At 34.3% G+C, this 12,473-nt stretch overlaps 1 protein-coding gene across 1 annotated transcript in view; it reads right to left on the reverse strand.

Annotated features, from left to right (window-relative positions):
• The window catches only part of CADM2 (cell adhesion molecule 2), a 232,137-nt gene that overhangs the window by 129,455 nt on the left and 90,209 nt on the right, over positions 1-12,473 (reverse strand). Inside the window, exon 5 of the mRNA XM_058570612.1 lies at positions 6,858-7,028. Coding sequence (XP_058426595.1) covers positions 6,858-7,028 — 171 coding nt within the window. The remainder of the gene's footprint in view (positions 1-6,857; positions 7,029-12,473) is intronic.

Consider the following 12,473-nt stretch of genomic DNA (forward strand, 5'->3'; position numbering starts at 1 on the left):
ATTTTCTTTTCCAGTTTTTATGCACTATTAAATTGGATTAAAATTAACTGCAAAAATTATATTGGCATCTGTACTACACATACGTTCCATCATTTGAGGGCTATTTTTGACTGCCTTTCTATGAAATTAATTTGCATATTTAACATAGTCTTAAACTTCTAAAAAGTTTTATAAACTCATGCTTTATGATAAGCTTGATTAGGAAAGGCCAGTTGAGAGTACATTATGTTATTTTAATATATGAATTTATTACTTTTTAAAATTTGCAATCTCTACTCATAAACATAAATACTCCTCTGCATTGAGCTTAACAACACAAAAAATCTTAACTTCTATTAATAACAGAAACCTTACAGTAACATTTTGAATCCTAGCATTTAAATGGCTTAAAATATTTGGTGATCCAGTTATGTTTAACAATTTGATATTGCAAGTACTGAATATTCCCAATACATATAGAAGAAAAAAATATTTATTTCATGATCAAAATGTGTCAGTAATACATTACTATGGTAATATAATAAATGAATGCATCTTGCTTGGAAAAAATTATAAACCTATTGGGATCTCAAATAGAGGTTGCACATTAGGCTACAGTTAAATGTATCTTCTGCTAAGTGCCATAGATCACTTTATGATTCTAGCACATATATATTTCATGAGCTTTGCAAAATGTTTTAGGTTCTACTAAAAATTCTTCTGGGCCAGCCCTGATGGCCTAGCAGTTAAATTCGGCATGCTCTGCTTTGGTGGCCCGGGTCCGGTTCCTGGGCGCTGACCTGCACCACTCATCTGTTGGTGGCCATGCTGTGGTGGCAGCTCACATACAAAAAAAAGAGGAAGATTGGCAGTGGATGTGAGCTCAGGGTGAATCTTCCTCAGCAAAAAAAAAAAAAAAAAAAAAAATCCTTCCAAAGAACTCTCAGGCATAAATGTGGCATTTTGTTAGTCAAAAGAACAGTTTATTTTAATTTCTGAAAATTTAACCTAAAGATAGTTTTCATTTCACTTTTCCTGGTTCCTTTTAAATTCTGTGCCTCTGGACCACAGATAATTTGTGGGAGACAAGATAATTAGATAATCAGCATTTCACAATGAGATACCAGATAAGTGAGATACATTATTTTAAAATGCTACCTGTAACATTTGCCTTTTTGTCTAATAAACCTACATAGCCTGAAATGTTTAATCAAGTGCTTTGTATAATAAAAATGTAGTGGAAGCATAGTTAATTCAACTAACACAGGACAATTTAAAAGACGTTGCCTGGACTGGAGAGGTGTACAGGTTTGTGTAGGAGGATTGAGTAGGTGGGAACTTAATTATTTTTTTACAAGTGAAAAAAGACAAACAACCCCAAACTACATTTAACGAAGAATTTCTGCCTACATTTGAAAATATTTCTGTTCTGTATCATGTATATCTGCAGTGGAAACGAAGACATAAACAAAATAGTTAGAAGCCCTTAAACCTATCTGTACTGAATCTTTTCTATTATAAGCAGAATTTTATTTTTTATTGCATTTTATTGGAATGAGCAGAGCTAAAGGAAGAACTAATAATGTACATTAGATGATCCGGAAAACTAGCAAATATGTAGTCAGGAATTCAGTTCCTCTAGGCGTAACGTAATTCTGTTTAAAAGAGAGCAAAACAAGAAAGAAATTTCTTTAAAAATAAATTTTTTAATGTAAGCTGTTAAGGAAAAAATGGATTAATTGTATTATTCATTTGCCTGTTAACTAGGATGGAAATAAAAGCCTCAAGAAGGTAAAGACCAGGACTATAAACTGACCATTTAACCCCTTATAAAGATATAATTATAGTAATAAATGAATCCAGAAGTTTTTCTGTTATTTTAAAGGTATATAATGCATTTCTTATTTTTAGTGATCATTAACCTAATTGATCTTATTTAAACACACAATTTAAACAATGCAGCTTCCATACTCCTCCTACCCTTTCTCCCTCCCTCTCTCTCTTTCTCTCTGTGGTTACTCACACTGAATTTGTTTAGGCTCACAGCAAGTTCTCTTCTATGAGTTATTTTAACTATATATTGTTTTAAAATGCTTATGATGTGCATGTGTTTTTATACACAAAGCATGGCACTGTTACTAAATAGAAACTACTAAACACACATTAACGATAGCATACGGTTTCATGACTTGATGAATTATATATAAAATGTACTTCACAACACACACGCACATGCAGTCTTAAAATCTGGGTTCTTATTTATCCATATTGGCAGTTCAATGTCATAGTACTAAAATGCTTTCTCAGAACACTCATTCTGAAATATTTTACTAATCTGTTTTTTGTATGTTTTTCATTTTCAATGAGTTGATTTTTTAAGTAATTTTGTCAAGGTCACTAGAGAAAATAAATATTCAGTTATTTTCTGTGTTTTTTGCATAGTTCTTTCTGTTAGTGCAGATACATCATTCTTACTGAGAATTAAAAAAAAATATGACTCATACAATCTATTCTTCCGAAAACTAAATCAGACAAATGACGTTACTGTTTCAAAGAGATCTATGTAAAAGACAGGAAGATGAATTAGAAGTTTCACCTATGAAAGCTTTTTCCACCGTTTAGGTGCAAAGTAGGCTTGTTACCTATTAGTGAAATTCACAGGCATTTGTGTTCACAGTGAAAAGTCTACTTTAAATTTATTAAATTTCAAGATTAAAGAAACTCTCTTCCATCATAGTGGTAATAAAATTTATAATTAATATTTTATAAAGAAATTAATGCTGCTGTGATATATTTCATAGGCTGAGCGCTTCTAAATTGTATATTACAAAGTTACAGATTTAAAAGATTTAACCCTAGAAATATAATTCCTCCCACTATTTTTTTTTTTAATTATGCTCCTTGGCACTATGTATTCAACACTTATTTCTGATTTCTCATCAAACGTGTCTTTCCATAATAACACAGGATTTTTATTTCAGGTGTAGCCATAACTTCCATTATTGCTGGGATATATATTTACTCTTGTCACTCACAACAGAAAATAATAGCATCTTTTCTGCTCTGGGGGTCCAAAATGTTAAATGTTCCTCTATTTGGGCCAGTCTTTGTGGTCATTCATGATAGGAACGTTGTAAAACAATGTGGAAATCCTAAATTTATGTTCCATAAATTCCAGACGAACCAATTTCTTAGTTTTCCAGTTCTTTCTACTCTCGCCCACTTGCATCCACAAAAATTTCCACATCGAGTATTATTCCACATGCGCACCTATGTGGGGTCACAATCTACTGTCTCTGAAAACAGCCGCTGAGGTGATCTGCCGTTATTCTTAGGTGTTTATGAAGACCACATCCAATTTGCTCTAATTTTGATGCAGACTGTTGCTAAATGTCCCCTCTGTACTCTCCACTCCTCATTTAATCTCCGGGGAATGTTCTGTATCCCTAAAGGAACATTCAGCATTATCATCAGTTAGTTTTAATTAACTTCACATACTTGAATGATAGTATGCTAGATGCTAGGAAAAATAATTTAAATAGATCTGGTCTCTGTCTTCTAGCCACTTACATATTAAACCATGATAGAATGAGTTGTTATTTTTAATTGGCCAGCAAGTACAACATTTTTTCATGTAAAACTTTCTAAAAAATTAGGCAATTCAATTGCCTTCCTCCATGAAGTTTGCTTAATAATGCATATTGAAATATGGTGAACAGCTAAAAGTGCCCAGGAAGTTATATAATAGTTCCCTTTTAGATTCCCAAGAAACTGAAAATTACTTTGGCAGCTGACAATTGGCATCTCACAGCTAAGCTGAAATACTCTCAACAAACATAAACAATTCTCTAGGGTTTAAACAACAATCAGATGAAGCCACTCTGACTGTGGGGTGGAACAAGACAAAGGCGAGTCTAATCCAGGACCAGGTCTGGACAGGACAGAGACCAGGACGCTTAGCAACCTCAAAAATTAGCACCATTAACCATGGTTATAATAGCAAATCTAGTTCAGCTTTAATATTTTTGCTTTCTAGGTAAAACCTACCAACATACCCATTATTGATGGGCCCAAATCCTGGCAGCATCCAATCCAGAACCCTCTTCAGAATATTCAAGACAGGCCCAAACCTTACTACAAGCCTGTCCTAGCTGTTTCTCACCTCACTTACATTCATCTGGTATGCCTTCTCCTTTGCCATAGCACACTAAATAAACCTAATTTTGCTAGACTATTGGTAGGTTTCTGGTGATATTTGGCTGGTGATCTTCAACATTACTTTTGTCTTAATTTTTATTGTTTTCTTTTATTACACGTTGAAAATTACAGTTAAATTAGTAATCAAATATTATTTTTAAACAGTCTTACTCTTGGCTTTATATGTAAATTAAAAATATTTAAATTAAGATGCTGACGACCTGGATCCTCTCAACATATCAAACTATACAACTTTCCATATTTTGAAAGACATATTGATCAAATAAAAAGAAATGGAAAAGGGAAGGTCCTATAGACTGAATGTTTGTGTCTCCTCCAAGTTCATACATTGAAACCTAATCCTCAATGAAGTATCAGGAAGTGAGGTCTTCGGAAGGTCACGCCTGGGACTAATGCCCTCACCAAAGAGCCTCCAGAGAGCTCCTTCATCCCATCCTCCATGCGCCGACACAAAGAGAAGACAGTCCTCTGTGACCCAGCATGCGGACACTCACTGGACACCAAACGTGCCTGCACTCTGACCTGGCAGTTCCAGCCCCAGAACTGTGAGAAATAAATTTCTGTTGTTTATAAGGCACCTAGTCTGTGGTACTTTTGTTACAGCAGCCTAAACCGTCTAAGACAGAAGGCATTGACATTTATTGAAAGTTTATTGAATGCCTTGAATTTGACTTAAGTTGTCCAGTTTTCTCCTCACAGAAATTAACTCCCTAGCTTACATTCAAAGCTCAAGCAGTTTCAGTAATTGAAGTTGCAGTAATTTGAAGATAATCTCAGTTTGGGCTATAAAATGTGCTTGTTTCCGAACCTGCTTCCACGAGAACAGGAGGAAAATTAATGAAGCTAAAGTAATACAATTGAAAGTATTTAAAAATTATAATAATTTCAATAACTAGTAAACTAAGAATAATTAAATCACATGAGCAATAATTAAAAATCATAAGCAGATCGACATTTTCTCTATTAAAAATTTAAAAAAAAATCTAGTTCCCTTGGTACTTTGAGCTTTTCTTGTAATAGTCTCTCTACTTTTCCCATAGTCCAGTCCACTCTGGTCTCACTGGTATTCTTGCTGTTCCTAGGAACAGAAATAATAGACATGCTGCCACCCCATGGCCTTTATATGTGCTCTTCCCTGTGCACATATATGTATACACACACACACACAACACATATATGTACATATGTGTATACATATATAATAATATAATACATATATATGTATTACGATACATATATAATATACGTATATAATATGTATTACACCTATATGTTACACATATATATTATATATACATAATATACACACACTCACTTTCCTTGACCTCCATTTCCCTCTCCAATTGTACCCCTTATCACTTCCCCTGCTTAATTTTTCCCATGGCACTTAATACATATCTCACTATATGTTGTATTTATTTATTTTGCTTTTCTGCCATTCCTACCTAGAATAGATGCTATAAGAGAGCTGGAGTTTGTTGTGTTGGTAGAGGTGGTGATTTTGACACCTGGAGACAATCTCAATTTGTTTTACTGTTGTTTTTTTTTGTCACTTATGTAACCCCAGTACCCAAAACAATGCCTGTTACTTAGTAAGCCCTCAATAACTTCTTATTGAATAAATGAGTGAAAATAAAATGCAATGAGGCATATTAGAAGACCAGTACTTAGATTTAACGTTTTAGGATTTAATGTAATTTTACATCTCACACAAATGCTAAACTCAAGCTATAACTTTATCATAGACAACAAAAGCAAACAATCTCCAATATTTGACAAATCAAGTAATCCAATTCAGAAACATAATCTCCTCTGTTCTACTCTTTTCTACTTTATCTTACATATTTCTGTTCATTCACTTTCATTTTGATAAATATTTATAGATTGCACAGTATATCCCAAGGACCCTGCTAAATACAAAAAATGCTGTAATTATAGTCCACCATTTGCTAGTTGTGTGAACCTGGCCAAGTGAACTCAACCTCTATAATCTTCATAGTCTGCATCTGTAAGTCGTGACTGAAGAGAGTAACTCCTCATCAGGTTGGTATGCTGATGCCCTAACACGAGATAACATAAAATGTGATAATGCCAAAAGCATGTAGCTCTGCCTCTGGCCAGTCTGGATGACTGGAGTCATCCAATTAATATTGCTCTCATCACTTGTAAATAATGATGATGTTGATGAAGAAAACCTAATGGATAAGGCCCTGCATTCCCACACAGTATATCTCATAGGGAAGGTAAAAAGAGTCTAATTTTAAAAGCACAGATGGGCAGCCATGTTCACACATGACAAAGTTACTTTCATACAGTAATGTTCATCAAGGCCCTTCTCAGATTACCAACTCGCACTGAATCCGCCAGAATTACCATTCTTCCTGCCCCATGCCCACGCGCACACACACACACATCAAGCCACCATTTGGAAGATAATTAGGAGTTTTAACCGTTTACTATCTCCTTTACTTTTCTCCCCTGTCTATAATGTACTCAGGCAAGGACTACTTTCCTTTGTGGTTAACACTAATGCTGGTAGCTTAACTTCATTTTGCTGTGGATTTTGCTGCACATTTGCTCTAAGTCAGGTCATTTTAAATGACTTTCAGTGTAGTTGCCGAGATTCGCTGCGAGATGAAGGGGAGGAGCAGGCGACTTACAGTGTATTTCCAGCACCTGCATGGCCACCTGCGGGGTGGCGTTGAGGGACTCGTGGTCCACCCTGCAGATGACCGCCACGCCATCGTCGCTCCTGTCCACTCGGAAATCCAGGGTGCTGCTGACAGTGAACGTTTTGCGATTTGCATCCTCTTCTTTTAAATATTTTACATCTAAAAATAAAATATAAAGTTTAAAATCCTATAACATTTACTGGAGACACTTACTGGAAGCACCTTCTCCCTATCTTTATCAATTTTTAAAGAGCAAATATTTGCTGGTTTGACATTTAATTCATTTGAACTTGAGCAAATAAAAATACAACTACTTCAAAAATAAATTTTCAAAGTTAAATATAGAAATAAAATAAAAGAGCAGGACACAGTGCTTTTATTCCTTTAGTGCAAGATATTTTTTATACTCCATTTGAAAAATCGGGCCATTTTACAAGAATAATCTCCCTTTTTAGAATTAAGTTTTACTAAAAGATAATCAATTCTCTGAGCCACAAGCACTGCTGGCAAAAGCAAATCCACAACTATCTGGTTATGCCTAAAAGAAGCACAATGTATCTGAGCTATGACTTTAACATGAACAGTGCGAGGCGAACATAATTGTTAAAGAATATCTAAGGTGAGACAGTCGTCATTTTTGGTAAAGAAAAGAAGGACAGTCAGTTGAATACTTCAAATACTTAAATATACATATTTGCAGGGAAATTTACATCGAGATAAATGCTCTTCACTTGGCTGAAGAATCCATTTCAGCATGAAGGAGAACCCTCTCCTCAAGATGTGAGTTCCCCTATTGATATGTAAACTTACTGTGCCTGATTTGGATTCATTGCTAAGTGGGGCACTTAGGGATTATTTGTTCTCTGTGGAAAAGAGGTTTAATAATATTTTCATTCAACTTGATATTTCTCAAGCCTAAAGTAGCTGATAAGAAGAGGGCAATTTTAATGGATTAGAAATCAAAATGATAGAGTAAGGTTAAGATATCCTTGTAATAAAATCTTAAATATAGTTGAGGGGAAAAGCTGTTCTGTTTTCTTATGCCTACATTTCAAATGAATAACGATATTTTCAGGAAAAGAGTTCTTTTGCATTAAATGTGTAAAATATTTTATTTTACCATGTATTAAATTTTTTTAAAACATTTAAAAATATACTAATGACAAATTAATGTAAGTTCAGTGTCTCCATTTTTGTGCTCTATGAAAATATTTTACTTTGAAAATAATATTGAATTTGGCATATTTGAGGGGTAGATATTTGCACGGTCCATTGAGTTTTACTTATTTCCAGAGAAATATGACTTTATCTTATTGATTGATCTTAAAAATAAAAATAAAATAATACTAGTAAAGAATAAAACTAGATAAATGTTCTATGTCTTCTTCCTTAAAATGTATGTCTATGATTGTGTTCAGAAATTAGAAAAAAATTACCTAATTAAAATTTTTACCACAAAAAGTTTTATGTAATTCAGGCCGTTTATGAGAGTAAGAAAAATCTCTAGCATTTGGGAAGGGAGGAAGAGCATAAAAATCTCAATTCTGTCTTTTAACTATAAATCAATCATACAGGATACAGGGGTTTCATAAACATGTGTCTTATGAAATATCTCATTTTTGTTAACCAAAGTCATTTGTGAGATTCTTGCATTTGAAAATTGGTTTCAACCCCAGTTAAAAAAAATGTTAGGGTAAACGATGGAATGATTGCCTTCAGTCAAAGTATGTCAGGATAATACAGATGCATTTATAGTTCTTTGCTATAAAAAATATGAGGCTCTTTTCCTTTTCAATGTCTCATAGATTTATACAAATGTTGCCTCATTTTTACATTTTATATTCTTTCTTATAAATCTATGTCTAATGTTTTCTTGTTCATACCTCTAAGCAGTGGCAGTGAAAGAAAATTTAGATCTCTTGACAAACCTCTTTTATAATTATGTTATATAATATATGAGGAATTATTCCAAATATTGTGCTAATTGTTTAATTCTAATAACAGCTGCATTTTAAGAACTCAAACATCTGCTTCCTTTAGCTGTTTCCTTTATAACAGTATCATTTAATGTAATATTAATTGGACACAAAATCTGATAGCAATTGTATATAACATAAAATTTTAATGAGCATCATTCAAATAAAATAAACAAAAGTATAATTTGTTGTTTTTAATATTAGCTTATATGACAGTTTACAGGATGACTAGAAGGCATGAGATGAACAGGAAGAAGCATTGAGAAGAGCCAATCATAATTATCTTTCTCCATATTTTATGCTGATCCCTTCCTCTCCAAACAGGAAATAGTACTTAAAATTTATCTCTATTTTCACTCTCTAGTTATATAAAATAACTGATGCATTTACACAGTTATAGAATCAAATTTTCTTTACATCACATAATTTGCTGATTCCATGTGTATTCTTGTTTCATGTTCTGTCTTGTTTTAGAGAGTTTCCATTTTTTTCTCCTCTGTCATGTCACTACATTACATTGTGATCTACAGCCGTGTTTCTCAAACGGAATGTGCTTAACGAGTCTGCTGCTGGCCCATGGGCCATATGTTGAGGGAGAAGGTTATAGTGGATACACTGACACCAGAGATATAACCAAAAGTGAAGAGAGAATATTGGGGCTTACTCTACCTACCTTTCTCTCTCTCTCTCTCCCCTTATTGCCTCTCTTCCTAAGCTCCCACTCTACCTTTAATATTCTAAAATATATATATATATTTTTTCTTATTTTTACATTTTTCAAAGTATGCACATCATGTATTACATAATGCATTGGAGCAAGGGCTAGCCAGTTGAAGGCAACCAATAAACAGAGGAATTTGTATGATGACTTTCCTTCTGGACATCTAAGCCCTTGTTCTTAAATAATCAGAACAGTAATTGGTTTGGGTGGGTGGTGGTTGGTAATTGTCTCTTTGCACTGTTGTGTTTACATCGTGTATGTCAGAAATTTTTTATAATAAAAAAGTTAAAAGAAAGTCTGCCTAGGAAAATTGCTTAAGCATGCCTCTCGACAAAAGTTATTTTCCTAAACATTTTATGAAGTCTCGAGGTAAAGGATTTTCTACCAGTTTTTATATTATGTATCTTTACGAGACTTGGATTATAGAATAGCAATCAGCTTGTATTTGAGACTTTAGATCTTTTATCTCATCAAGAACTAAGGAGCGAAAAAAATGGCAGCCGGAAGTGTGAGTTAGACTGCTGGAGGCCCCAAATCAATAAGTTTAAAACTCCTGAGTCAGATTAGCCAAGGGACAAAGCAAAGAGTCATCTGGACTTTTTTACATCCAAATCTTTTCATAAAATATCAGATCTCAGGAGATACCTCCACATCCATCACTCAGATTTATAATATTAGGTCACCTGCCTCTATATCTGTAGTCTCTCTCCATCTTTGGACTGGGTTTTGAGAAAGAAAATCCTCTAAAGTGAAGTTCCACGGGAAGTTGCCTTGTCTCTACGGTGGTTCTAATCATCCCGAGCAGTGCTGCCTGAACTATTCTGATAGATTTGCCTTCTTCACTTTTGTGATTTTGATCCCATTTAAACAGACCTGAGAAGAAGATAGTCCCATTTTCATAAAGCAAATCCTGTCCTGCATCCTGTGGTAGCCCTCTCTATCAGACACCCACATAAAGTGGGCCAGTTTCCTTTTAATCCACTGCAAGGCCAATAGGCCACATTGGAAACAAGGAAGGACTTCAATACAACTTCTGCCTTGTTCCCAGCGTGAAAGTGCCATATGTTCCCATCATTTAGAGATATCTCTTAGGAGTCAGGTAGGACATTACGTGCTTTCTCCTGACCTATTTGGGCCTCCCATTCTCTAGCTGTGAGCAAAGCTGCATGGTTTTAGTGTGTACCCTGGATACTGATGCTTATATAGAACTTGAATTTTACTATTATTTTCAGAGTCAGGGTTTGTAAATGGATTTTTGTTTTTGTTTTTTTGTGAGGAAGATCAGCCCTGAGCTAACATCTATTGCCAATCCTCCTCCTTTTTTTTTTCCCTTTTTATCCCCAAAGCCCCAGTAGATAGTTGTATGCCATAGCGGAGCGTGCGCACTTAACCACTAAGTCACGGGGCCGGCCCCTGGATTTTGTTTTTGATGGATCAGATGATAATTTCAGTAGGAGGATTCAAGGAATTTATTCTGAATTCATACCACTGTTTTAATGGTATTTTGATGATTTGACACCATTGTTAGTAAGCTGGATGCATGTCCACTTGCCATAGAGAAGAGAAATTGTGAGCACTATATGAGATAACTTGGCTTTATTGTCAAAAATTTGGAGTGACCATATTGGACAACTGGATGTGTTGCACAATTACTGCATTAAAGAAGTTTTATAGATAAAAATTTCTAAAATGAATTGCATCATTTTTAGAAGACAGCCAACTCTCCTATCATTTTTTTTTTGACATAAAGGAACTATGTCTGGTTAACGCATTCAGTAACTTAGATATACATTTTAAAGCCAGTTTGTCTTGGAGGGAATGTCAGTATTTTTTTTCCTTAAGGCTAAGTGTTCAAAGGTATTTCACAAAGCATTTTTCTTTAATATTCAAGGTAAGAATTTAATTTTATATCTCTGTTTTAAACTTTCTCCAGACCAAAATTAATGAGGCCATGTCTTATATGGTAAAACTGTAAAGTCTGGTAAGCACTATCACTTGTTCACTGGAGAGATTGCAAAACAAATTCTTGAGGCAAATCTCATCATTGCCTATGAGTACTCCTTCATACAACTCCAATCTGAAAGGGGTAGATTTTTACAAATCCTTCTCATAATACTCTTCTTTTATATAGGGTGCCAGTCATAATCCTGGGTTTTCAAGCTATGGCTCCACCATTAACTGGCAACATAGAATAACTCTTTCACTCGGCAAGAAATTTTATTGAAATTCAATTCTTATTAATAAACTTCAAAAGCTCAGATGAGTGAAATATTTATGGAAGATTGAAGAGGAGAAGTACTTCATTTATCTAAATATTCTAAAATCTCTCTTTCAATTTATTCAGACAAGCAGAATGTTATACTTTTTATCAGGTTTCTCTTAAGTGTTATCCCATGGGTCTGCATTCAAAGGTACTATAAGAACCCGCTGTACGAATCTTGCTGTATGTACCCCACGGCCAACTCAATTCAATACCTATACATTTGTCTAAAACATGGACTCAGAGAGGAACTCTCTCTCTCTCCTTACTCAGTACCAGGAAACATTAGACCTCTTTGGTTTGTGGACATGACAATTAACTGATCTCGTCTCTCTCTTTGCAGTAGCTAAAAAGTACTAATAAAAGTTTTTGATCTACCACTGACAAATGTGAAAGGCTTCATAAATAGAATTTGTTTACTAATCTCACTTTAGGTTTCATCTTTTGTTCTACACTAATTTGGCTGCTGTTCCATATTCAATAACATTACCTTTTATCTTAATCAGTGATTTTTGTATTTACACAAATCCTTTTAGAACAAAATGAGTTATGAGAGTCACTCTCCCTCAGAAACACTGGACCCAGTTCGATTTCTGTTTGATGGCTCAGAAACAACATTCGAATATCCATTAAGATTTAGTACCTTA

The sequence above is a fragment of the Diceros bicornis genome, chromosome 27 (assembly GCF_020826845.1).
Source record: "Diceros bicornis minor isolate mBicDic1 chromosome 27, mDicBic1.mat.cur, whole genome shotgun sequence".
Lineage (NCBI taxonomy): Eukaryota > Metazoa > Chordata > Mammalia > Perissodactyla > Rhinocerotidae > Diceros > Diceros bicornis.